The sequence below is a fragment of the Saimiri boliviensis genome, chromosome 8 (assembly GCF_048565385.1).
Source record: "Saimiri boliviensis isolate mSaiBol1 chromosome 8, mSaiBol1.pri, whole genome shotgun sequence".
Classification (NCBI taxonomy): domain Eukaryota; kingdom Metazoa; phylum Chordata; class Mammalia; order Primates; family Cebidae; genus Saimiri; species Saimiri boliviensis.
Genome location: NC_133456.1, coordinates 11,490,558 through 11,516,802, shown reverse-complemented (window position 1 = coordinate 11,516,802; position 26,245 = coordinate 11,490,558). Strand labels below are relative to the sequence as shown.

The 26,245-nt window shown below is 57.9% G+C and overlaps 1 protein-coding gene across 2 annotated transcripts in view; it reads left to right on the top strand.

Moving 5' to 3' along the window:
- Positions 1 to 2,819: 2,819 nt before the first annotated feature.
- Positions 2,820 to 26,245, top strand: part of SEMA3F (semaphorin 3F) — a 35,743-nt gene continuing 12,317 nt past the window's right edge. The window contains exons 1-7 of one of the 2 annotated variants that reach the window (XM_003936641.4): positions 2,820 to 3,358; positions 7,345 to 7,504; positions 22,095 to 22,255; positions 22,352 to 22,414; positions 22,516 to 22,635; positions 23,381 to 23,473; positions 25,054 to 25,147. In XM_003936641.4, coding sequence (XP_003936690.1) covers positions 7,393 to 7,504; positions 22,095 to 22,255; positions 22,352 to 22,414; positions 22,516 to 22,635; positions 23,381 to 23,473; positions 25,054 to 25,147 — 643 coding nt within the window. In that variant the 5' untranslated portion in view covers positions 2,820 to 3,358; positions 7,345 to 7,392. The remainder of the gene's footprint in view (positions 3,359 to 7,344; positions 7,505 to 22,094; positions 22,256 to 22,351; positions 22,415 to 22,515; positions 22,636 to 23,380; positions 23,474 to 25,053; positions 25,148 to 26,245) is intronic. The other variant, XM_010347133.3, reaches the window with a different exon arrangement.

Here is a 26,245-nt window from a genome sequence, read left to right as displayed (position 1 = left end):
ATGCTAACGAAGTGAACACATGCTGTTGGAAAAATGGTGCTGATAGACTTGCTCGACACAGGTTGCCACAAACCTTCAACTGCAAAAAAACACAATATCTGCAAAACGCAATAAACTACAATAAAATGAGGTCTGCCGATATGTATATGCACATACACACACGAACAGTAATAACAGCATATTATAATGATACAAAATGCTCAGCCCAGCACTGATGCAGAGCAAGGGCTCAGTGTGGATTCACTGCTGCAATAACAATTTTTTTTTGTATGATTGCTCAGCCCTCTCAAATTGCTTAGGAAGGAATTGGCATCCCACCCCATGTAGCCAGGCTCAGTTCTAGCTCTTTGCCCTCTTCATGGCTCCCATTCCCTGGACCCCTGCCATTGAAGGCCTCTGTGTGCTGGGTCTATTCTATGTGTCTAAATGGAGCTTCATGAACAGGTTAATTGAGCCTCTTTTCCTTCTCAACCTAGTACCCTAGAGTCTCTGGCAAGTCCTGACAGCCTTTCGTAGTGACCAGCATGATGCTGATGATGCTGGGGGTAGTGACAGAAGTGGCCAGGCTATGAGGGGACCGTGGAGGCTGTGAGAGGATGGAAGGGATGGTGTTGGAAGCTGTAGGGATGGTGGCCTAAGCCACACTGATGATGGTGGTGCAGTGGTGGTAAATGCAGGGGTGACCCTGGCACAGATGAGTGAGGATGAGGAGAGATGATTTTCACAGTGCTTTCTTTTTTTTTTCTTTTTTCAGCAGGTGAGTTGTTATACACTCCTTAGTGGATTCGACTTCCATGGCCACCATCCTGCTTTTTCTTTTTTTTTTTTTTTAATAGAGATGGGGTTTCACCATGTTGGTTAGGCTGATCTCGAACTCCTGACCTCATGTGATTCACCTGCCTCGGCCTCCCAAAGTGCTGGGATTACAGGCGTGAGCCACCGTGCCCGGCCTCTTTTTTTTTTGAGATGGAGTTTCACTCTTGTCGCCCAGGCCAGAGTGCAATGGTATGCTCTCAGCTAACTGCAAGCTCCCTTTCCTGGGTTCAAGTGAGTCTCCTGTCTCAGCCTCCTGAGTAGCTGGGATTACAGGTGACCACCACCATGCCCAGCTAATTTTTGCATTTTTAGTAAAGACAGGGTTTCACTATCTTGGCCAGGCTGGTCTCGAACTCCTGATCTTGTGATCCACCTGCCTCGGCCTCCCAAAGTTCTGGGATTACAGGTGTGAGCCATCGAGCCAGGCCTGTCATAGTGTTTTCAATGAGGCGTGACAAAGGGGAGAGGTGCAGGTGCTGTCACAGCAGCTTCATAAGCCCCAGGCTGGTGTTTGCTAACCTCAAATGCCCAGCCTCTGCTTGGAGCTTGAGGCAACACTCCAACTCCTGAGTCAGGAGACCCTCAGCAGGATCCCTAGTGCCTGCCCTACCGTGCACTTGCAGTCAACCAGTCAATGAGTCAGAGGAAGAGACATCTTTCTTTCTTTCTTTTTTTAAGATGGGGTTTCACCATCTTGGCCAAGCTGGTCTTGAACTCCTGACCTCAGGTGATCTACCCACCTCGGCCTCCCAAAGTGCTAGGATTACAGGCGTGAGCCACAGTGCCCGGCCTGAGAGAGATCATTTCCTGGAGGTCTTGCTGGCCACGAAGAGAAGGGGGAGGAGGAAGAGGGCAGAGAGGAGGAGTGAGAAGAAAAAGAGAAATGAGGAAGAGAAGAAAGAGCAGGAAGAAGGAGGAGGAGGGAGAAGAGAAAGAAAAGCATGGGATGGGGGAAGAGGAGGGAGAGGAGGAGAGGGCAGAGAAGGAAAAATCTAGGAGAAGGAAGGAGAAGGAGGAAAAGGAAGGAGATGGAAAAAAGGGAGAAGAGGAGAGAGAAAGAGGGAAAAGAGGGGAGAAGGAAGGAGAGGCAGAGGGAGAAGAGGAGGAGAAAGGGGAGGGAACAGAAGACGGAGGAAGGAGAGGACAAACGGCCAATGCCCCTAGGGGTCTCAGCAGAGTGTCTGGGGCAGGGCTGAGAAGTGGTCCTGGCTGGTGAGGCCCTGACCTTAGGAAGTTAGATTGGGCAGAGGGTCCTTTCCTGGGGTCAAGGTAGGCCCTTCTCAGTTGCTGAGCCCTTGGCTCATCACTAGGCCATTTGAAAGCGAGTGTCGCCTTGAGGAGAGAAGGTGCTGCCTCATCTGGCTTCTCTAGGATATGGAACTACAATGGGAGAGTCTGAGGAAGCTGCCGGCTCGAAACAGGGCTGGCGATTGAGGTGATCACCGGGAGTCGTTGAATGGTTGGAGAGAATTGTGTGCCTGGGCTGCCCAGACCTAGCCTAGGCTAGAGGCTGCGGCCCGCAGGAAGGTCTGGCGGTGCCAGCCGTCCCAGGGGCTGTACCGCCACCTGCTGAGCAGCCTGGGCAGTCAGGGGTCCTGCGCCGCGGGGCCCACGCACGGGACCAGGGGCGTGGCCGGCGGCGAGTGGGGATGTGGGACGCGGAAGGGGCTGCGCAGGTGAGCGCAGACTCATTGCTCCCCGGCGCGCCTGCCCTTCTCGCCAGGGAGTTGAGTGCCCGGGTAAACACCAGGCGCGATGTGTGCGGTGTATCCACAGAGACAAAGCCAGGGCGGGGCGGGGGCGCCGCCCGCGAAGCGGGGGCGGAGGCGCGGGGCGCAGATTAGCCTACCCCGGCGCGGGGTGCTCTCTGCCTGGGAACCCTGAGCCCGGCCCGCGGACAGGTGGAGCGGGGGCGGGGCGGTGGCTGGGCGGGTCCCGCCCCGGGGGTGGGGCTGGGCGGGCCGGGCGGGGCGGGGCTGCGCTATGCAAATGTAGCCCACGGGCGGCCAATTGCTGGCGCTCCCCGCGCGGCTCTGAGCGCCCCGTCCCGCCGGCGGCCGCGAGACCAGAGCGAGCGAACGAAGCGCGGCGGTCCGGAGAGCCCCGAGCGCAGCGCAAGGCCAGGGCACGCCGCGAGGAACCGTGCAACCCAGCGCGGCCGCCCGGCCCGGGTCCAGCAGCCAGGAGAGCGCAGCGCTTCGAAGCCGAGCGCGCGCCACCGCCCGCGCCCCGCGCTGGGGAATGCGCCCTCGGCGCGCCGGCCAGGGGGCGCCCGCAGCCCGCCACGGGGGAGGCGGCCTCGAGCGCCCCTGAGCCTTCCCATGGCCCGGGCTAGGGCCCGGGCCCTCGGCTGCTGACGCGCCCAAAGCCCGCGGAACCGGTTAAGCCGCAGCCGCGGCGCCAATCCCAGCTGAGGCGCAGCGGCGAGAGGTCGCGGGCAGGGCCATGGCCCCGGGGGGCCGCTAGCGCGGACCGGCCCAACGGGAGCCGCTCTGTGCCGCCGCCGCCGCCCGGGCGCCGAGACCCCGCCGCCGCGGAAGAGGTGAGTGCAGCGGGAACCGGGAGGGAGCGGGCAGGCGGCCGGGCCACCCCGCGATCCCTCTGGGACCCTCCGCACTGCAACTCCGCGGAAGTGTCCGGGGAGCGGGGCTCATCGAGCCGGGGGGCTGCCCGCGGACATAGAGACAAGACTAGGGTAGGATTCTTACCTGTCCTGGCGGCCCGGACCCCTTACCTCCCGGGCGGCGTGTGGATGTGTGGATGATGTGGCCTGCGGGGTCACCAGTGTGCAAAGCAACTTTTTCCTGCAAGGTTCTGGGTGGGTGCTCTCATACACCCCAACCTTAACGTTTCTGGAGCGGGAGTTCGGATCCCCCTTCTCCCGCCTCAGCTGTTTCTCCCATTAACGCCTCAGGCAGCGCTCTTCCCCGTAGGTGCGCCTGCCCTGCCTCAGTGTCCCTTATTGAGGACTGGTCAGCCGAAGGGAAGCACCATACTGGCAGTCCCCACATGGGGGGTCTCCCAGATCAGCAGGGTGGGAGGACTGCCAGTCCCGAGGCATTTCTCCTAGCATTGTGCCAGCTGCGTGACCCCCAGCTGCTACCTTGGGTTTGCTCTACAGAGTCCTGCCTGGATTAGGGGCATGGCTGTATGGAGGGTGTAGGTGAGCTTGGAGAGCCTGCAGTCGAGCCTTAGTTTGAACCAGGGGTCCCAGTGAAGTGAGCTTGCCCCAGCAGATGGGACAGGAGGGTATTAAAGTGGCCTAGGAATGAGGCAGTGCTGGCAGGAGTTGGCTGGAGCTGGGGCTGGGGGCCCCGCTGGATAAATAACTCCTAATTCTTGAGATAGCTGTGTTTTGTCACCAGCACATTACTGCTTAGGGGAGGTAATGGGGGAGGGGGAGTCGGGGGGCACCAATCAAAGACACCAGTATGTCCACCCTGAAGCTGGGCCAGGTTGGGGACTTCTGTCCTCCTCAGTTCACCCAGATCATCTCCCAGTAGTTATCCTAGTTGCAGAGAAAGGAAAACTGCACCCAGAGGTTGGGAGCCTCATGTCAGCCAGGGGGTTGGATGGAGCTGAGGGCTCTTCCCAGGCTACCCAGGGGGTGTGCCAGGACCTGTAGGGTATAGTGTCTAGGCAGGCGGGGGCACAGGCATGCCTACTCCTGCTGCTCCCCCCTCAGCTCCAAAGGAGCCAGGCCCGGAAGTGGGGAGGTGGGGGCCAGAGAGAAAGCAGGGGCCAGAGAGAAGGCGGTAGCCCAGCCTCAGCCCCTTGCTGCTCAGCATACCTTGGGGGGAGGATGGAGCCAGGCTCAGGTGACCTTGACTGGGAAACCCGGGCCACAAAAGGGGGGTTTCAGTCCCAGCTATGCTGGGGTGGCTCTGCTTCCTGGTCCTTGAGGTGTTGGGGGATGGGGAAGCTGAAGAGCCAAGAAGGAGTCGGAGCCCTTGTTGAAGAGGGGAGGGAATCTGAGGGGCTGGGGAGCGGGTGGGGTGCTGTTGATAATCTCCCCATGTTCCCCTACAGCCCTGTTCCTGCGTCCCTTCCATCCAGGCAGTCCTCAGTTCAGAGGAGCCAAGCTCCCTTCCTGGAGGCAGGCTGTCCACCCCCACCCCCAACTCCAAGTCTGGGAGGTCTGGATCCGGCTGGACAGTTTGACCACCTGGTCCCCTGTCCCACCCCAGGTGCCTCTGGACTCCTTCCTCTGGCCGCCCCTTTCCTGCACCCCTTGCCAGCCCCAGCTTCTCGTTTCTTTGTTCCGAGCGTCTCTCCTCTGTCCCTCCCTCTCTCCTCCCTCTCTCCTCCTCCCTCCCGCCTGCCTCCCTCCCTTGCTCCCTCCCACCAGCCTTCCTTCCCTCCTTCCCTGCTTTCCTCCTGGTGGGCTCCCAGGTGGCGGTGGCTGTTCCTCCTCTGTCTACCCACCTGGGCTTGGTGTGACTTGGGGGTTTTTCTGGGGCTGGGGCTGGGTGATAGTCATCTCAGGCCGGCGGAGGGGAAGGCACTGTGGGAATGCTCTCCCTTTCCCTCTCTGTCCATCTTCTCCTTTTCTTTCTTCCCTCTCCTTCTTTCCCCCACCTGCCAGGCTGCCAAAGAGGGAGCCTGGACTTGAGACTGAGGCCCCAGCAGACTTGAGCACCCCTCCATTTACCTCTTTAAAGGGCCAAAGCATTTGGATGGGAGGTCCCTGTAGAGGCCCAGTAGAAAGACTCCCCACCTGCCTGGACACACCTGACTCCAACCCTGTCCTTGGTGACACTGACTTCGTCACCGTGAACATGGATGAAGGAAAAAATGAGGTCATGGTGAGGGGGGAGGTAGGAGGCAGGTTGACACTGGCCCCCTGATCCATAGTATCGAAGCTTTCCAAGGGACTCAGCCTGCATCTTGCGCCAGGACAGTATCTCCCAGCTCCCCTGAGCCCCACCCCACTAGCAGGTCAAGTTCTTGAGCAAACTCATGCTTGTGAGGACGTGTGTGGGCCTGCAAGTGTGAACATGTGCATATCCACAACTGTTAGCAGGGGCCTCCCAGGTGCACCTTGAGGGTGACGGAGGCTGCACAGCCCTTTCTCCTACCTACCCCCCTTCTTGGACTCTGCCATTCAGTTAGCACTAGCTTTGTGTGGCTCAGACCTGGGGAGGGGCTGGTTCTGATTCCTCCCTCCCCCAGCCAGCTCCCAGGAGGGAGCATCTGTGATGGGGGATCTGGAAGGACCATGAGTGGTGTGCCAGGTCCTTAGGAGAGAACATTCACATAGAGGGCACCACATAAGGAGTGGGCCAGGAGGCTGAAGCTGTACTTCTTGTCTGAGGACATATGAGTGGTTTTCCTTGGCAGGAGAGGCAAGGGCTAGGGGAGGTGGGTCTAGTAGGGATGTCATCAGGGTCTGGTGAGTGGGGCCTAAGAGCCTGAGTCTTGCCTCAGCATTGAGCAGCCGTGGCAGGGGAGTCCCAGGCCATAGTACTGCCAACCCCCATCCCAGCATCCTAGAGATGGGCCTGGGCTCCTGCCTGCCATGGAAGAAGGGAGTGGACAGGGCAGATCTGGGGGTTGGGGCTTACATTTGCAGTCTCAATGCCCCACCCACAGTGCATCCGGCTGGGGGGGCGGGTGGTAGGAGTTGGCGCTGGTTTGTGCCGGGAGGGAGCAATATGTTCTGACAACTGGTGCTGGGCTGCGTTTACCCAACAGCCAGCCTGCCTGGGGAGACAATATTTGAAAAACACAGTATTGAAACTTGGACCTGCTGAGGATGTGGGGAGTTCTGAAGGGGACAACGCCACTGGCCCAGATCCAGCCCCAGGCCTGCTGGTCATCCCAGCTTCCCTTCTTTGCCCTCTAGAGGCAAAGCTGGAAGTTTTCCCTGGCAGGAAGTCCTTCTGCCTGTCTGACCTGGGTCTCTCCTGCTTTGATTTTAGTAAAAGTGGACCCTACTTTTCTCTGCCTTTCCTTTTCTGATTGCTGCTCCCTCCCTTCCATCTTGGGCTGTCTGCATGTGTCTCATTCATTCCTACACTCTTTCCCATGCTTTCCCTCTACTGCAGTAATCAGGTCCAGGTTTCTCTATACTGGGAGACCTGTGGCTAGAGCAGGCAGGGGTGCAACCCATCTGTTGCCCATTCTTCAAGGTGGGAAGGAGAAGGAGTATCCCACCTTGTTGGGCATGGATGCAGGGGAGAACACATGCTGGGAGCTGGAAAGGGACCTAAGATCATCTGGTTGGGCTGAGCCCTGTGAATGAAATTCAGCATGCAATGAGGGATGGGGTTTGAGTCTCTAGTAGCCCCGATCAGTTCTGGTAACCTCAGGCTGGAGCCCATTGGTAATGTCTCCCCGGACAAAGGCAGGCAAAGAATGTATAAAGTTTGCACACAGGGGCATTCATGGCCCAGGCTGAGGGTATAAGCATGGAGATACCCATAAACCTCTTTGTTCACCTTAGATAGAAACTGAACAGGGGAAATGTTGGTAGGGCAGGACTCCCCCATCTGCTTCACACATTCCAATCTTGGTTCCTGTTCCCAGGTGTCTAGAGAGTGGAGTCTGCTTCCTGGGCCCTAGGCCCCTCCCACAATGCTTGTCGCCGGTCTTCTCCTCTGGGCTTCCCTACTGACTGGGGCCTGGCCAGCCTTCCCCACCCAGGATCATGTCCCAGCCACGCCCCGGGTCAGGCTTTCATTCAAAGGTAAGAAACTGTCTTGTTCTTCCCCAGAAATCATCCTCTCTTTACAATAGCACTTGGCTTTACTGCGCAAGAGAGAGAGAGGGCAGATCAGGACAAAACCAGGACAAAGTGTACAGCCACATAGGTTGCTCTGGATGTGTGGGGGTGAAGGGGGACCGGGGAGGTGGTGACTTGCTGGGAAGGGCTGGAGAACTGAGCTACTTAGACACTTAGCAAAAGGGTCCAGAGTCTGGGCATCTTCCAGAGTCAGACTATATGTTCCTGGGCTGGGTGGCCTGGGGTCTATAAGGCATGTTTGTCTGTATGATAATTGGAGAGATGGCAATGTCACTCCTTCCAAACTTGCATCTGCTGCGGCCCCTTCTTGCCACTGCTATGCATCTGATCCTGCCCTGAGCAGCCCCTGGGGTGGAAGGTCAGGCAGTTGGGCAGACACTGGAGTCTCTGGAAGCTAAAAGAGCAGGACCTGCTCTCCTGGGGTGTGGGTGCTCGAGGAGCCTTCCTGTGGGTCTCCAACTGGGAAGGATTCCTAGAATCTGGGATGGCACTGTTGGCTGTGACTGGCAGGGAGGCCGCTGGCAGGTTCAGGCAGAGCACGTGCTGCTCTGAGGGCCTGAGCTGCTGAGCTCCAGTGAGTACTTTGATGGGAAGTTGTGGGGAAGTTTCAGGGATAGGCTGGGGTCTGCAGAGTGAAAGACTGGTCCCCTGCTCCATCACCTTTACTCTTAACACACTGGGCAGGTGCATGCACACAGTACACACGTGGGTGTACAAATGGCTCACTTGAGAGCCACTTCCTCAAGGGTGTGTGTGGTCTGAAGAGTCTACCCTGGGCCTGGGGTGAGGGGCAGTGGCCATGCTAGGACCTGGAGGACCTGGGGTCACTGGGAGTTCTCAGCCTTGACCCTCCTCTGGCCAGAGATAACTTCATCCAGCCGCCTGCCCTGGGTGGGGCCGACTCAGCCCAGGCTGGCCAGATTTCCGGGCAGCCATATTGGGGTGAAAAGCTGGGCTGACCTTTCCTTCCTTCAGCTTGGCTGAGGCCCAGCCTCCACCTCACCATGTCCCCCAGCAAGGCCCCTCCCCTGGCCTCGTCCCACCCCTGCCCCTTGATGGGAGAAGTAGGGGAGTAAGCTGCTGATCATTGGCTCTTCCCAGTCACCCAGCTCCTGGAATTTCTGAGGCTGTGCTTGGAAGGAGTCCCCTGCAGGGCCTGAGAAATGGGCCGAGAAGAGTTCATTGGTTTGGGCTGGAAAGCACACCCCTTCCCCGGATCTGGGAAGGTGAGATATTTATTCTGCTGATACCTCCACCCTTGCCTGGTGGAATTCTTCGGAGCAGATTAATAAATCTTGAAGGGGCCAGTTCCCCTGACACCCTCCCTGACCCAGAGTGCTGGCAGCAGGAGTAGAGTGGCTCCTTCCTTGACTGGGGAAAGGAGGGGTGGCTTGGTCTCCACACCCCTGGGACCTTGCGTCCACTCTGGGTATTGTTTTTGTCATCACGCATGCAAGCAAGCAGAAGGGACGAGACAGCGAGAGGTCTTCTGTGTGCTCCTTCTTTTTTTTTTTTTTTTTTTGAGACAGAGTTTCACTCTTGTTACCCAGGCTGGAGTGCAATCTCAGCTCACTGCAACCTCCGCCTCCTGCGCCTCCTGGGTTCAGGCAATTCTCCTGCCTCAGCCTCCTGAGTAGCTGGGATTACAGGCACATGCCACCATGCCCAGCTAATGTTTTGTATTTTTTTTTTTTTTTTTTGTATTTTTAATAGAGACGGGGTTTCACCATGTTGACCAGGATGGTCTTGATCTCTTGACCTCGTGATCCACCCGCCTCGGCCTCCCAAAGTGCTGGGATTACAGGCTTGAGCCACTGTGCCCAGCCTGTGTGCTCCTTCTAAATCTCCCTCGACCTCCAGGGGCAAAGGCTTTTATTCCTGTTTTCCAGAGAGAGAAACTGAGGCTCAGGCAAGGGCAGGGTCAAAGTCAGGCAGGAGGCAGAGACTAAGCCAGAAATAGAACCCTGGTGTTCTGGCCTTGCCGGCGCCCACATTGCATCGGGTCGATTCCCTCTCAATTAACTCTGAAGCTGACACCCGCAGTGACTAAAAGCTGAGCTCGCTGGCAGCCAGCCTGCGTGCTGCCTGCTGTGGTGGCCTAGGGTGGGGCTGCAGCGCGCCTGGGGCCACCCATCCCGGGGCCTCTGTGCCTTTGCACAGACAGGTTCCCCTGCCCTGAGTGACCCTCCCTGTCTGGCCTGGCCTCGTGTCCAAGTTTTGTGCTTAGACATCACTTCCTACTATATGCCAGGCCCTGTGTTGAGTGCTGGGGACTCTGTGGTGAACAAGTTGTGGGGGGTGCTCACAGTCAAGCTGGTGGAAAAAGCAATGGATACCCAGTTGGTCAGGGCCACCTGGGAGCCCAGCACCTACTGTGTGCACCTACTGTGTACCAGGCCCTGTGCATTCCCCTGCACTGGGTTGTCTCAGCCTGGTGATACACACATGAAGCGGCCCTCAGGGAGGAGCAGGCCCTCACCAAGTGTGTGTGGAGTGAGAATGGAGGCCAGCACCTCAAGAAACTGGGTTCCCACCATCTTCCTCCCAGGGTACACCTGGGTGGCACGGAGAGCGTCACTCTCAGAAGCACTGGTGATCCCTGTGGCTCCATGTCGTAGTTTTTTCATCTGTGCCTTGCATGGACATGGCAGTTGACACCCCAGGCCTCAGGGGCTCAGGCTGGGCACTCCCTGCCCTGCCCTGGGTCCTGCTGCAGTGGGGAGGTACCGGTTCCCGCCTGGGTAGGGCTGGACCTTCCAAGCTGGAGGTCCTGGCATAAGGGGCCACACTGCCCAGGGTAGATAAAGGAACAAAGGCAGGAACTGGGCCAGGCTTGAGTTTGCTGCCCTCCCATCCGCCTGGGCACCCCAGCCAGGTCTAGAGCCAGGAGGGTATGAGGGCCATGTGGCCTAGGATTCCCTCAGATTAGGTGGGCTCCTGTGGCCCATCTTCTGGGCTTCAGCAGCACAGCCAAGATCAGGCAGAAGTGAGGGTCAAATGGAGAAGATTTCCAGGAGCAGGTGAGGTGTTTGTTGATTACTCACTCTTGAGAGAGTGGAGCCTGGGGCTGGAGCGCCTGGACAGACCCTCCTTCCTTCACCCATCCGTGCTTGGACCTGGAGTCCCCTTTACCCCAGAATCACTGCCAAGCCTCAGATAAAAAACTCTTCCTTCCCCAACCGTGAGATGACCTAGGCTCTGGGGCACCACCTCCCTCTGTGGCGGCAGCAGGGAGGTGTGAGGGCCCTGCCAGGCCCTTTGTTCAGCCTGGGGAGTGTTTACTTTTTCCCAGGAAGCCACCCTATGACACACTGCTGTTGCCTGGGCTGGCTTTGGCCAGGGTTTGGGGCCAGGAGGTGTTTGGTGGGGTAGAAGGATCCTGTGATGACATGAGAGAGTTGTGCTGCTAGGGAAGCTGAGGCAGGAGTAGGGAGAGGGACCAGAAGGTCACCCTGCCAGGGGAGGTCAGGAAAGATGAACATAATCAAAATTGCAGTAGGGGCCCATGAGGATAACCAAGCAGTGGTCCCTCCAAGGCCTGAGGAGGATCTGCCTGGGTTTCCTGTAAGGATGGAGGCTTGCGGGGGCCCAGAGACTTTCCAGCTTACTCAGGAGCAGGGCTGAGATGGAGCCTGGCTCCGCATGATGCCTGAGCTGTCCCAGGACTGAGAGTGGAGGGCAGGGATGGTGGAGGTGCTGGAGACACAGACCCTTTGCATCATCTAGGAACAAGGGTCCAGCATCCTATAGTGCCGGCTTAGCCTTTCTAGCCTCGTTTCCCAAAGAAAGGGCTGGGGTTGCACTGTGCAGGCTCCCCATGCCGTCTGTCTGCTGAAGCAACAGAATTGGGGTTTGCTTTTTTCCAGGCTGTAAATTTGGCCCTCCATCACTATAGCCCTTCCACTGAGCAGGGTCCCTAGGAAGGCCTCTCACGTGAGAGATGGGAACACCATGGCCCAAGAGAGAAAAGGGCTCCTGTTCCAGAGCAGCCTGGAGTTTGGGCCCTCTGACTCCAGGAATACCTGGCTTGCTCAGAGGGGAGGGATGCTCTGCTGGTGAAGGGTGAATTGTTGGGTTCTGGTCACTCCCCGCCCACCCACTCGGCTGGACCTCTGAGCCTATAGGGCCAATGGCCCAGATCACTGCCACTGCCCACATCATTTGCATGTGGCATCAGAGGACCAAAGCTGCCAGATTTGGAGATGATGAGGTTGGCGGTTAGGAAGGGTCACAGCCTGTCAACTTTCCCCCAGGAGTTGGTGTGGGTCGAGGTGCCTGTAGCAAGCCTTGATGGGGCCTTAGCCCTCAGGCCTGGTGCAGGAGTTGGGGTGGGGTTGGAGAGCTAGAGGACCTGCTCTTGCCCCCTAGGGGCTCCTTGGTCAGCCAGAGCAAGGCATGGGGCTTCAGTGGGGATGAGGGGGAGAAGACCCAGTAGCTTTGAGGCCAGTGTGGCACCAGGGAGCTGGGTGGGGGTCAGATGGCTCTGGCAGCTACAGTGGGGGGTCAGAGCTCACAAGCCAGGGAGGGGTGAGTGTTCCAGGGAGGGGTGAGGGAGGAAGGAAGACCCAAAGCATGAACTTGAGCCCAGATCCCTTCAACCCAGATCTGGGGTTTCAGTTTTCTGGAAATGGGAGCTGCCTTACTCCTGAGAGAAGATACGGAAGTGGCCACTTTGGAGTTGGGAGGTTCTGGAAGCTGCCCATCCCCCTCCTGGCTAGGAATTGGCCTTTGGAGAGAATGGAGACAGGATCCTCGTGCTTGCCCGAGAACCTGCCTGACACCCTGCCTGGGCCAGACAGGTCAGGGGCTGGGGCTTTTAGTTGTGGCCTTCCAGGTCCAGTGGAGCTTCAGATGGGACCGCCACTGGCTGGGCCTCCGCAGCACAGGCCTTGTCTCTGGTTCCCTGGCATGATGCCCACCCTTCCCTCCCGAGCTCCAGCTTCCCTTGGCACTAAGCGAGGAGCTGGTGCATGCTCAAGGAGTAAATCATGTTCCTTGGCAGTCCCCGCTGCTTCGTAATCGTAAAGAATTTAAAGAGAAACCACCAAGATAAAAATCTCACCCTGGCCCATAAAGGCATCTTTCACCCTGCAGCTTGGGAGACAGTGAGCCTTGGCTGTCTGCACCTGTGTGTGTGCCCCTCTGGTCCCTGGACCCCTCCAGAGGTGGTAATAGCTCAGAAGGTGGGCTTAGGGCTATGGGTACCTGGTCCTTGACTCTTGAGAGACCTCCATCTCCTTACTCAGGAGAGTAGGGTGCTTACATTTGATGTAATGCAGAAGTGGTGGTGGTGGTTGAGCTGGCTGGTCCGGAAGGCAAAACCCAGTTCTACCAGTGTTAGCTGTGTGAGTTCAGCCAAGTGGCTTAGCCTCTCTGAGCCCTGGTTTCCCCTGTGTAAGGTGGGAATGGCAGTGGCCCTGTGGAAGCAGCATCGTGACAGCTCAGACTGTCTTGCTTGCATCCTGGCTGTGGGTAGACCTTGCTTGGTGAATGTCATTCTGTGTTCCCACTGCCTTTTCTGGAAAATGGGAGTAAGAATAATACTGGCCTCATTGTGTTGTCAGTAGGATTAATTGTGTGAGTATGGTCACTGTGGAGGAAGTCTCAGTCACCAGGAGCAGTCCTGATGCTGGTGGGCAGCTGAGGGTGGGTCCAGGGGCGTGCCCCAAGGAATCCCACACTGTCTCTTCATCCAGAATTCTAACTTTTGGTGGGGGAGGTGGTATTTGGAAAGGACTCCAGGAAGGACACTGAGCCTTGGGGGGTGGGTGGAGTATGGTCAGGAGGAAGAAAATTCTTACCATGGGTATCTGGGCAGGCTTCATGGAGGGGGCTGCATCTTGAGCAGGAGAGGGGAGATTGTGGGGAAGGGAAGAACCAGAGCACCAGAAGGGTGCATATGGTTTGGGGAAGAGGACAGGATGCTAGATGCAGTCTTGCTTTTGGGACAAGGATGTGGAGTTGTACTTTCTCTTTGTGGTTCTTAAGCTCTTTTTCCTCATGGCAGAGGTACTAAATATGTATCGTGGAAAAATTCCAGTGATTTGCATTTGGCGGGAGTGATGCCTTGGTAGTAGCTCCCCAGAGACTGGCTCCAAGGCCTGGTTGGGGTGCACAGTTGGCTGTAGTAACTCCTGTGAATGTTGCTCTGGCTCCTGTAGTGTGTGCTAGGGGTGACCAGACCTGGGCTGCTCACTCAGGCATCTGTAGGGCTGGGCAGCAAGCATGTTTGCCTGGCTCGACCTGGTGCTATCCTGGGAATCTGAGCCCTGCCTCAAGGAGCCCTGGGAACTTTGGAGAAGCAGAGAGGATTCCTGCTGCATTTTTCTTAGAAATAGCAAGAGGGCCTTTGCCAGAGGCCTGGATGCCAGAAGGCTATGGTCTGAATCCAAAGCCTAGCTCACGTGGGTGCCTGAGCTTGGCAGGCCTACAGCCCCCCACCCAGGCTGCTGGGTAGCCCCAGGGAGAGGGTGAAGGCCTCCTGGGCTCCAGTCCCTGACCATTGGTCCTGACCCAGTAAAGAATGGGGTCTTGGCAGTGGTTGCTGGCCTAGGATTGGGGGCTAGCCTGTAGGGGAGGGAGCGGGGCTCATCCAGGCTGATGGACTGGGCTGACTTCTGGCACTCTCAATGGGCAGAGGGGAGCACTGGCTATCTGGTGCATCTCTGCAGGGCAGAGACAGACCCAAAGCAACTGGCCCCTCCAGCAATCAGGAAGCCTCAGCTCCAGAGTCCCCTTCCCCCACTCTTCTCCCTTCCTTCCTCCCCCTACTCCCACTTGCCTCCACCCCTCCCTTTACCACCCCTCTTGGCTTCCTACCCAGACACGCTCTTTTCCTCGGACGGACGTCTCTGTGGCCAGCCAAGAGCCTTGTTCCTTCCCACTTGGGGCTCGGTGCTGATGCCCTTATTTTCCCCCGGCCAGAGTCCACTGCCTTAAGTGTCTGCTGTTCAGTGGCCTTCTAAGGGTCATATGATACAACTGGCAAAGTGGCTAGAATCTGGGGGCCCTTTGGGCTCCTGCAGCCCCAAGGCTGAGTGGGTAGCACTCCAGGGCGCCTCTCCCAGGGCTGCCTATGCTGCCATATGATCAGCGTCTTCCTGGCCCTGGGCCATGCAGAATGCTCACCACCTGCCCTTGGCTGGCTACTGGCCGAGTCCTGCTGGACTCCTAACCCGCCTCACTGCATCCTCCAAGGCTGACCCCAAGCATGCACCTGTCTGGCCTATGCCTCAGTTTCCCCATCATAATGTCAGGGAGGGGCTAAGACTCTTTGGAACATCCTGAGGATCTCTGGGTGGGTGATGAGAAGGGGCTGCAGGGACTGAAGGAATCCGAGAAGGCAGCAGAGATGGGGGCTGGGCCCAGGACAGGGGGAGGATCTTGACACCCAACAGCCTGTCGGTCCCATCCTGGCCTGTCCGTCTGGGTGATTTATCAGAGTAAATGAGCCATGGAGAGTTTGTTGTCTTTTGCAGTCATGGGGAGGAGGAGGTGGTGGAGGAAGGAGTGAGGGGTTTCCGGGCCAGGTCTGGAATGTGGGAGGAGGGGTGGGTCCCTGGGGGGCCTGTGAAACTGGATGGCCTCTCTGAATGGCCTTTTCATTCTCCCCACCTGAGAAATGGATCAGTGCAGCCCTCTGCTTCAAAATGAGCCCCTCTTCCCACCCCATTCACACTTCTTGGGGCACATTCCTGTATTATCTGCTGGTCTGGTTACCTCCTCCCACTTCCTGCTCAGGGCCAGGTCTCTTGACCACACTGTCCTTCCAAAGCTGAGCTGGAGCCCTGACCCGCCCAGCTGGTAAATGACCAAATGTGTTCTCACAGGCATCCATGCCCACTGCTAAGTTCCATGTAGGACTTCTAGGCCTTTGGAACTACCAGCCCAGGCCTAGGACGATCAGGTGCATGGGACCAAGGGGTAGGCAGGGGTCAGTGGAGGTGCCGAGGCCAGAGAGGGACAGAAGGTCAGAAGTCATTGGGTGTCCTGAGGGGATGAAGTGTGGATCCCCTGGTTCTGGGCTGGCGAGTCAGGGAGTGATCCTGCTGCTCTGTCACTTCTGGCTTTTCCTGGTTTGAGGATGATCTGGGCTCTCAGCCTGTCCTGTCCTGGGCGGAGTAGGTGAGCGCTGGAGCGGAACGGGCGTGGGAACAGCATGCCTGGACCTGCTGGCCCCAGCCCCTGCCCCCTACCCCCTGCCTCCAGCCTCCAGTTTCTGAAATGGGGTGGGGGGGCAGGAAGTGTACAGCGGCGTTTTGGCCCAGCTGTGCTCTTACTCCTGTGTGGTGTTTACTGAACAGCTGGGATGTTTACAGTAGCCCTTGAGAAGGGGCCCCTCATTCCAGGGGATTTCCCATTTTGAGGGTCCCACTAGGGCTCTTCTGACCTCACCAACTCCCTGCACCCCTTGGATAGATGTGTCAGGGATACAGGGACTGTAACCATCTCCACCCTTGCCAGGGCCAGTGGCACCTGCCCCCTGTACCCTCTTCTCTGGCCTTGGGTCTCTCTGCCCTGGAGAAGCCAACATTTCCCACCATATTTCCTAGAGTGGCAGCTCTAGGTGGTGAAATACGGTAACTGAGTCCCCAGTTCAGACATTTAAATTAAATTCAATCAGAGCAGTTATTGAATAAAAACACGCGGCATCATTTACATGTTAATTATGTTGAATGGACTACTAGACCATAATTAGTTGCTAATTGGGTAAGAGTGGCTGTAATTGGTTTTGTTGGCACCAACCTGGCTCACCTACCTGGGGAGAAATGGGGGTTGGTGTGAGTGCCTCCTAGGCAGGTCCTCTGGGTCTCCAATCTGGGAGGCCTGGCCAGGGATGGTATGGGGAGTAGATCTCAAGGGGCTTAGGGTCAGAGGAACCTGGAACCTTTCCCCAGGGAGCGGGCAGCTCAGGTCTGGCTTCTAGAGTTCCCATCCAGAGCATGGGGGGAAAAGGGACTGGGGGAGCCACCCCAGATCAGCAGTGACAGCCTCCCCGCCCAGCCCCATGTGGGACCTGCGATTGAACAAATGGTCAGTGCCCAAGAGTGGTTCTATGGGAGCACAAGGCAGGTGTCACTTGAGTGTGTCTCTGCACATGCTGGCCCCTGGGTTGGCCTGATTAGGGGTTGAGGTCTTGGCATTGGGGTATAAGTGGGTGTGCCAAGCAGGGGGAAAGTACGTGCAAAGGCATCTGGGTCACCCTGTCCCCTGCTTGGCTTGGCTGGGGTTCCCAAGGTTGCAGGTCTATGGCCAGGGGCTGAGGCCTTCCGGCTGGCCGCTCATTAAAAGAGGATTAGGCTGAGAGCCAAGGGGCCAGCCCAGTCCCCAGGCCTTCCTCAGGGGCCCCTCACAGCTTTGGGGGAGTGATAAAGGGCCTGGGGGCCACCCCTTCCTGGATCCCACGGGGGTGCCCAGTAGGAACCACCTGGGCCCTGCCACGCCTCCCATGGCCACTGCTACCATAGCCTTGGCCACCTCAGTTTCCCTCCTCAGAAGGTCGGGAAGTCTGTCTTTTCAGTGGATGAAACACTGACAAAGATCCAGGCTGGCGCCTCCCCTTGGCCCCCAGTCCCATCTCTCTTCAGCTTAGGGATTAGGGCTGCACTAGCTCACTAGAGGTCAGAGGTCTGAGCTAGGCTGCAGGGATCTGTCTATCACCCCCAGTCCCCAGCACTGCTGGGGGAGGTGATGCTGTCAGTCAGGGCCTGATGCTTTGTGGGGCTATAACAAAGGGGGTGGGCTACCCACCTCTGCTCCAAGAGGATCCCTCTTTTTGCAGCAGCTCCTGCCTCACTGGATGCAGACCTGACATCCTAGAGACCGGCAGCAATGGGTGGGGGCTGCCCACTTGGGGTCTGCGGGTGAGGGCTGTGGACACACCTCCTCAGTGCCTGTCCTCGACTACTCCCTCCTTTAAAATAAGGCGTCACCAGCTGTTTCCCAGAGATGAGGGACCAGGGACGCCCAGGACCCAGCGCCGTGTGCCCTGAGAAGGTCCTGCTCTGGACCTACGCCAGGCCGATCTGGCCAGGACCCCGAGTATCTGACAGCCATGAGAGTCCTGGAGGCCAGGAACGGCTGCGGAAATGAGGTATCTGATGCCAGAAAAGGCTCTTCCTTCCCGATGACGGGAAAATCCTTCCCGGATGCCACCCCTCCCAACCTGTGCTCAGCCTGGGTGAGAGCATGGGGGTGGGGAGCCTTTCCCAGGAGACAGCACCCAGGCACACCACCGTTCCTCCCCTCAAGGTCAAAGCTTATCCAGGCTGGAGTCCTGATCCCCACAGAACCCTTGATCGTTCCCAGCCCCTCCCTCAACATTGCCATGGCAGTCGGGGAGGCACGGTGCTCCTGCTGCCAGAGCTGGGCTTGGCACAAGTGGAGCAGACATGGGGACTGGCCTGAGGACATGACCAGGCTGGGTCTGCATCAGCCCTGCCCCTGCTGATGCCACCTCAGGTCCCAGGTTCCTTTGTTTCTTCTGTCCCAAATCCTTGTCCCTTAAGAGAGCTGGGGCCTGGTAGGATCTGGCCCCTGCTGACGGCAGGTTTTGGAGGAGGATACCCAGGGCTACTTGCCCACCCCCTGCTCCGATCTAGGTTTCTTGGAAGAATGAAGGCTCCCTGTTCCTTTGCTTCATGGTGGAGTGGGGAGCAGGGGACAGGACATCAGTTTTGCCTCTCACCCTGTGCCCTGGGGTGAGCAGCACTCTCTCTGGGTCTCAGTCTTCCTGTCTGTACCTGGGGGTGTAGGACTGTCTCAGGACCCCTTGTTTCAATTTTTTCCTATAATCTGGCATGAGTGGGGTAGAAGTCCAGCTGTGGGTTGAGAAAGCTAGAACCCTACACCAGCTTTGCTCTGGGACCCGGGGAAGTTCCCACCCCTCTCCACCTTGGTTCCCCTCTGGTAGGCTGGATTTGGATAAGTGATTTGGGATTAAGCTCTACTCCTGTGGGTTGGGATGGGATAGGGAAACACTGGACTTGGGAAGGCAGGAGCTGAGTCCACAGGAGGCCCCTTCCTACACCATAGCTCTCTCTGCTCTCCAATCCAGCAATAGGAAATGGGGTAGCTGGGGTGGGAGTGGGGGGTGGATGTCCTACAAGAGGTAGTGACACCTGGAAGCCTGCTTCCTTGGGAAAGGACTTGGGACCCTATCCCACTCTCCTGTCCCTGAAAGGCAGAGACCCCCATGAAGGATGGATTGGGGGAAGACCTAAGGAATGCCAGGCTGTGAGCCTCTCTCTGAGATCAGAATAGGAGTCCTATGTCAGAGTCACTGAGTGTCAGTACCAGAAGGACCTGAGAGATGGTCTAGACTGGAGAACGAGGCTCAGAGAGCCAGAGTGCCCCCAACTCGGGTCATGAAGCTCACCCAGAAACCCAAGCCACAGCCATGGATCCCTGACCCTGGGTCCCACCCCTTCCCCACGCTGCAGGGCTTCCTGGGGCTCCCCTCTCCCCCTACACTGTTTCCACAGTGACCAAAGCATCACATCCTGTGACATCAGAGCCATTGACGCCATATCCCGTGGCCACTGGGAGGGGTCCCGCAGGTCCTGAGTCATGTGCCCCATCCGTGGAGAGCAAGTCACCTTCCGGCCTTGGCCCTCCTGGAAGGCAGTCTCCCCCACCAGGACTGGCTTCCCCTGGGCTTCCCCCTCCTTAAGCCATGGACCTGGGTGGGAATCCCACCGCCATGCGCTCTGGCACGTCATGTCCCTTCCCTGTGCCCTGGGTTTTGTAAGCACAGGGCTTTGTGCACAGTGGGCGCTCGATGACTGAGCAAGGGGCTCCCTCCACGCCTACCTCCACCCAGGGGCAGACAGAGGGCAGGGGGCAGAGAGGGTCAAGGCCCGTCTCCTGCCCTCAAGCTGGGACTCAGTTTCCTCATCTTCTGAGGGTTCTCTACAGCCTTTCTCACAGAGGGAGCGGGAGCCTGGGAGTGCTGGGGCTTTGTGAGATAGTGGGGGCTCAGACTTGGGCCTTGGGCCTTGGGCTCTGGGAGTCGTGGCACACGGTTCAGATTATAGAGGCCTAAGGTTTGGCAAGGTGGAGGGTGAAGATTATGGCTGATTGGGTTCCTGGGGGCTTGATGGCTGAAACTTCCCCTACCCTGAGTACCTGTGTCTGAAGGTGCCCACTTGAGAGCCTCTGCCCCCTCCCCCTACTATTGCCCCCAAAGTGCCCCCTAGCCCAGGGGACAGGTAAGGGCATGACCAAACCATGCCCCCAGCCAGGGTATAAATAACCCCTGGCGGGCTGTCCCAGCCTGGGGGCGCTTCACTGGCAGCCCCACTTCCTCTCTGGCCACTTCCCAGCCCTGGGGGTGGGGGAATGTTTACTTTCCTGTTGTCACTGTGGGTGAGTGGCCAGGCGGGAGACTCCGAGTGGCCCAACAACAGGTGCAGGACAGGTGCCCGGGCTGCCCTGCCCAGGACTTCAGAGGCACCGCCGGACAGGCGGGTGAGGCCATCGCCAGGCAGGATTGGCCCTTTGATCCCTCGGCGTCCCTGCGTCCCAGTGGTTGGCCAAGGTCATCACCTGCATGTCCCTTGTCACTGCAGTCAGGGCTGGGCAGGGCAAGGTCTTTCCTTACCCACTAGTTTATCAGAGTGAGGTCCTGGGGCCAGACATGAGCTCTGGGTCAGCTGGTGGAACCCCCTGACTCCAGCCCATCTCTGCCCCATCTTCAGGCTGTGTCTAGGGCCTTGGATCCCAGCTGTTCTCCCCTTCCAGGTGCCTTGAGGCCTGGCCCTGGCCTCTCCCTTGATTGCCTCACCTGTGAAATGGGTTACCAGCTGGAGAGGGGAGATGGAACATGTGTGACCCCCTTGTTGAGTGCCTCATGTATGGCAGGACATGTGTGCACTGTGTGCATGCCTGTGCCATGTGTATATACATATGTGCTCTTCTGTGCACTGCTATCTTAAGCCCCCTATGTGTGTGAATATTCATCATCCTTATTACAATGTTCCTTCTTCTGCTGAGCTAAAGATAGCTGGGGGTGGGTGGAGAAGGGGCTTGCCAAGGGGACCCCTCGTCTCTCCTTCCCCTTGGAGGTGGGTTCCCAAGCTTCTGGGAGTCCTTTGTCTATCATTGGCTGAGCCCTCTCTTGTCCTTCATCCCTAGGAAGGGCTTTTCCCCAACATCCTGGGGTTGGAGGGCCAAGGCTGCTGGACTCATGCAGAAGGGAAACTGGAGGACCCTGTTGAACCCTGCCTTTAGTCCCAGGGTTGTAGCACCAGAGAGAGAGCCTCTTTCCCAGAAATGACTGTCCTGGCTCATTTAAGGTGGCCTGAGAGTTCCACCATTAGCAGCCTTGTGGGGTCAGGGGGAAGCTGGGGTCCCCAGGGCAGTGTGTCTAGCGGGGCTTTCGGGTCTTCTGGCTAACCTGCTTCAGACCAAGTGAGGACCTTGCTGTGCACCAGCTGTACTCCCTGCCTGGTGGGCAGCTGGGATAAGAACAGGGCATCCAGGCTCCATGCCAGAGTCTGCAGGCTGTCCCAGATATACCCGGCCACACCCCTATCTGCTCATTAACTCTTTTAAGCCCCTGTGTGAAGCTGGCCCCACCCTGAGCATGGGAGCATTAACTCCCACCTGAGCAAAAACTCTTTGATGGGCCGGGCGCAGTGGCTCAAGCCTGTAATCCCAGCACTTTGGGAGGCCGAGGCGGGTGGATCACGAGGTCGAGAGATCGAGACCATTCTGGTCAACATGGTGAAACCCCGTCTCTACTAAAAATACAAAAAACTAGCTGGGCGTGGTGGCGCGTGCCTGTTATCCCAGCTACTTAGGAGGCTGAGGCAGGAGAATTGCCTGAGCCCAGGAGGCGGAGGTTGCGGTGAGCCGAGATCGCGCCATTGCACTCCAGCCTGGGCAACAAGAGCGAAACTCTGTCTCAAAAAACAACAAAAAAAAACTCTTTGATGGTGTCACGTACCCTGGCCCGTACCCACTGCCCTTTCATTGGGAGCCAGAGACTAGCTAGGGCTGTCTGTGAATCGGGTTTAGCTTTGGGTGTGGTGCCTTCCCTGGCCTGCCTACCTGTCCCACTTTCTCCTCCCAGCCTATCAGGGACTGGAGAGGGAGCTGAGAAGGATCCAGGAAGGGAAGCTGGAGGTTTAAGACCACTGTGTGGGCTGAGTACAGTGGCTCATGCCTGTAATCCCAGCACTTTGGGAGGCCAAGGCAGGATCACTTGAGGTCAGGAGTTTGAGACCAGCCTGGCCAACATGGTAAAACCCCATCTCTACTAAAAATACAAAATCCCAGCTACTCAGGAGGCTGAGGCAGGAGAATCGCTTGAACCCAGCAGATGGAGGCTGCAGTGAGCCAGGATCTCAATACTGTATTCCAGCCTGGGTGACAGAGTGAGTGAGACTCCACCTCGAAAAAAGAAAAAAAGACCACTGTGTGGTAGGGGTCCTGAGGGGAACCTCAGGGCCTCAGTCTCCCCTTTGTCAGAGGGGGTATGGCTGGATGGTCTCCTAAAGGTCCTAATTGGTGCCCTGCCCTCCACCTGCAGAGTTGAAGGCCACAGGCACTGCCCATTTCTTCAACTTCCTGCTCAATACAACTGACTACCGAATCCTGCTCAAGGACGAGGACCACGACCGCATGTATGTGGGTAGCAAGGACTACGTGCTATCCCTGGACCTGCACGACATCAACCGCGAGCCCCTCATTGTAAGGGCTGTCCCTGATGTGGGGTGTGGGGTGGGCATGGAGGCCTAGGGTTTAGGGCATGCCCTGAAGGCTGCACCCTCTGACCCCTCTCTGCAGATCCACTGGGCAGCCTCCCAACAGCGAATTGAGGAGTGTGTGCTCTCAGGCAAGGATGGCAACGTGAGTTCAGTGGGGTCCACAGTGGGGAAGGGGGGCAGGTGACCCCCAGAGAGGGGGCAGGCCTGGCCAGGGCACCTACACATCCTTCGCTCTGGCCCCAGGGCGAGTGTGGGAACTTTGTCAGGCTCATCCAGCCCTGGAACCGAACACACCTGTATGTGTGCGGGACGGGTGCCTACAACCCCATGTGCACCTATGTGAACCGCGGCCGCCGCGCCCAGGTAAGCCCTGCCCATCCTGTCCCCGTGCTGCCCCCTGCTGGTGTCTGCATTCCAGGGTCCTGATGGGAGGAGGGGCTTCAGCCCCAGCCCAGCCACTTCCGAGCCTTGTGACCTTGGGTGAGTGACTTCTTTCACCTCAGTGAGCCTCAGTTTCTTTACTTGAAAATGGGGCTAACCGCTGCCTTTCTCACAGGTTGGTGCAAGGAGGAGGCAGTGAGCTAAAGCTCCCAAAGCTCCTAGCACCATGCCTGGCACATAGTAAGCACTCGCTCCATATGTGGCAACAGCTCTCTTGGCTATGCCTGTGGACCGTGCCCCTGTGGCTGAGCCAGAGGGCCTGGTGGGGGCCTTGAGACAGGAGGCTGGACACCTGGGTCAGCTTCTGCCATGTGGCCTGGGGGAGAGCTGCCTTCCTCCCCCAGGGCCAGGGGGTTGGGGGTAGCTGCCCCTTCCCCAGCTCTGCCCCTTCCTACCTGCTTCTGCCCTTTTCCATTTCCATGTGGGCATGTGTGTGAGCTGGTGTGAACTTGTAGGGCATGTGTGAGACTGACTGGACCTGAAGGGCACGTGTGTGTGGGTGTGTGCCAAGCCTATGTGTGTGTATATGCACATGCATAGATGTGCTCTGGGGGCCCATGTGCTCATGTGTGTTCCTGGCCTGTGTGGTGTGAGAAGCTGGCAGCCCGAGCCCGCTCCCCCAGCCCCTGCCACCCCCAGCTCTAACCCCTGTTCCTCATCTTCTCAGGCCACACCATGGACCCAGGCGCAGGTGGTCAGAGGCCGAGGCAGCAGAGCCACGGATGGTGCCCTCCGCCCAACACCCACAGCCCCACGCCAGGTGGGCCTCATCCCTCCAGGCCTTTGCCAGGCAGCACTGCCTCTGAGTGGAACTCACCCTGGGCCTGCACCTGAGGCCAGTCTCCCCAAGGCCTCTCCTATACCTCTGTGCCCACACCCTGTCCCCACCCCTTCCCCGGAAGTGCCCTCAGGCTCAGAAGGCGTGCCCAGCTGGACTCATGTCGGCCTCAGTGTGACCCCCATGGGCAAGAAATGAAGCCACCAGGTGGGGAAGACGGGAGCCCTGGGGACAGCCATGCCTTAGCCCCCAGAACGCATGTGTGTAGACACACAAGAGCATCCACCAGTGTGCATGTGGGCCCCCCTCACTCAGCACCCAGAGTGGAAAGCAGCACATGTGTGCAGTCTGATACCTTACTCCCAGGTGTTTGTGCCCCATGCCTTCCACGGTCATCTGGTGGACATAGGTGTCCTGCACACTCATGTGCTTGGGGCTGTCTTCTGCCGGGTGGTTATCTGTCCACTAGTCATGACCCAGGTCTGGGTTGGGAGAGCTGGGGCTGGGCAGGGGCGGGCAGGGAGGCAGGGGCTGCCAGTGAATGACAGAGCATGTTTGTCTGTGGTGGGGAGTGCAGAAATACAGGGTCATTCAGGTTCTGTGTGTGTGTGTCCATGGTGTGAGCCAGGGGTTCTGTGTGCTGGCAGTGATACGTTCAGAGCTGTGTGTGCACCCGTGTGTGCAGGAAGTCACGTGTGCAGAGTGTAACTGGAAGTAGGCCTGTGTGCACCTTCCCATCACCATCCTGCCACCTGGCTGCCACCTCCTCCTGCCTCTGTTCCTCTCCTTGCCCCTCTCCCTCCCTCTGCCTGCCTTTCTCCTGTGGCCTATGCGCTCACCCTGGTCCCAGTGCCTTTTCCAACCGTCCTCCTAGTATCTTGCAGGCTGGGCTGGGAAGCATGGGGGGCTTTGTGAATTTCATGTGGTCTGGGCTGGACTCCTCAACTCCTGGCTCCCTGGGGAGATATGGAGCCTGGGGGCTCTGCTGAGGGGCAGGAAAAAGGTCATGGCCCATTGGTCCATCCTGAGGACCACAGGTAGGGTACAAAGCCTGGGGATACAGTAACTTTAGAGCTCTCTGCCCTGGCCAGACCTGATGGCAAAGGACAGGACCCCAGACCCTTAACCAGTCACCCCTGCTCTGGCTAGGTCTGCAACCCCTTCTTGGCCCAAGACAGGCAGCCACAGCAAAGAGCTGTGCCTCTGTGGCCCAGGGGACCTTGGCTAGCATCTTTGTGAGCTATTTGGCATGGAGGGGCTTCAGCCCCTACAACCCCACTCCATGTCCACCTCACAGCCCCCAGGGCAGGGTCCCTTGAGACTTGATCCCCAGGTCTTCCCTAAGAACTGGGACTAGGAAGCACTTCCCTTGGAGCCCACAGCATGGCTCTGCCCTGGGAGACCTGGCTAGATGGAGTTTAAGCCCAAGAGCCCTGGGGAGAGAAAGGGGCGGGCTTGGGGTATTCCTGGGAGCTCATTCTTACTCTGGGAGCCTGGTGACCCTTATGCTTCCTGGCTGAGGGACTGGCCTGGACGGTGCTGAGTCCTGCTCTGCCCTGCAGGATTACATCTTCTACCTGGAGCCTGAGCGACTCGAGTCAGGGAAGGGCAAATGTCCGTACGACCCCAAGTTGGACACAGCGTCAGCCCTCATCAGTGAGTGCCCCCAACCCCAGCTCTATAGTCTCAATGTGTGGCCTCTGCCCTGGAAGAGGGGGCATGGCACCAACACTTACCCAAGGCCAGAGACGGTGACCAGGCTGTCCCTGAACTCCCCAATGGGCCCCACCTGGCAAGGGGAGAGGGTGCACGTCAGAGCCCATTGTGAGGTGAGGGTAGAGACTTGGTGGTATAAGCCTCTGCCTGGTCCCTTCGGATGGGGACCAAGGGAGCCAGGTCCTACCCTGAAACACAGTATGGTTCATGCAAAGTCCAGAACCCTCCTAATGACAGGCTTCCTAGAAGAAGATAAACCAAGTGCGTATCAGGGCTGGTTTGAGGGCCAGTCCCATAGCATGTTCTCGGTGTGTCTGGGAGGCTGGGAGAGCCCTGTAGGGAAGCACCAGTGGAGAGTTCTGGCCCATGTCCAGATGGGGAGAGCACGTTTCTGGTCTGGGTAGGTGTCTGGGAGAATTGGGGGCTGTTCTCTGAAGTGGGGTCCTGCCTGGGGTCTCAGGAGCAGGTGCTGCCCCTAATTGTAGGTTGGGTGAACCCATCACTGACCCTAGCCCATGCACACTGCCTGTTTTCTGATTGTTCAACACAGTCTGCCTCTCAGAGCAGCTGTTGGGCTCTGTGCTACCTCCAAGCCTGGGAAAGGCCCTGGGGTCAAGGGGCAGACATTATCCTGCCTCTATTGGCAAGTGAAAAGGTCCCAATCTGATGATAAAGCCCAAATCAGAGTCTGATGAGGAAAAACGGGGCCTGTCCTTGGTGGGGAGCCTCACATGTGGTGTGTTAGAGGCAGGAACATTGTTAAATTTTCGGGAAATTTTTGAGCCAGTTTTTTTTTTAGATGGAGTCTTGCTCTATCACTCAGGCTGGAGTGCAATGGTGGGATCTCAGCTCACTGTAGCCTCTACCTCCCGTGTTTAATCGATTCTCCTGCCTCAGCCTCCCGAGTAGCTGGGATTACAGGCATGCGCCACCATGCCCAGCTAAATTTGTATTTTTAGTAGAGATGGGATTTCTCCATGTTGGTCAGGCTGCTCTCTAACTCCCGACCTCAGGTGATCTACCTGCCTTGGCCTCCCA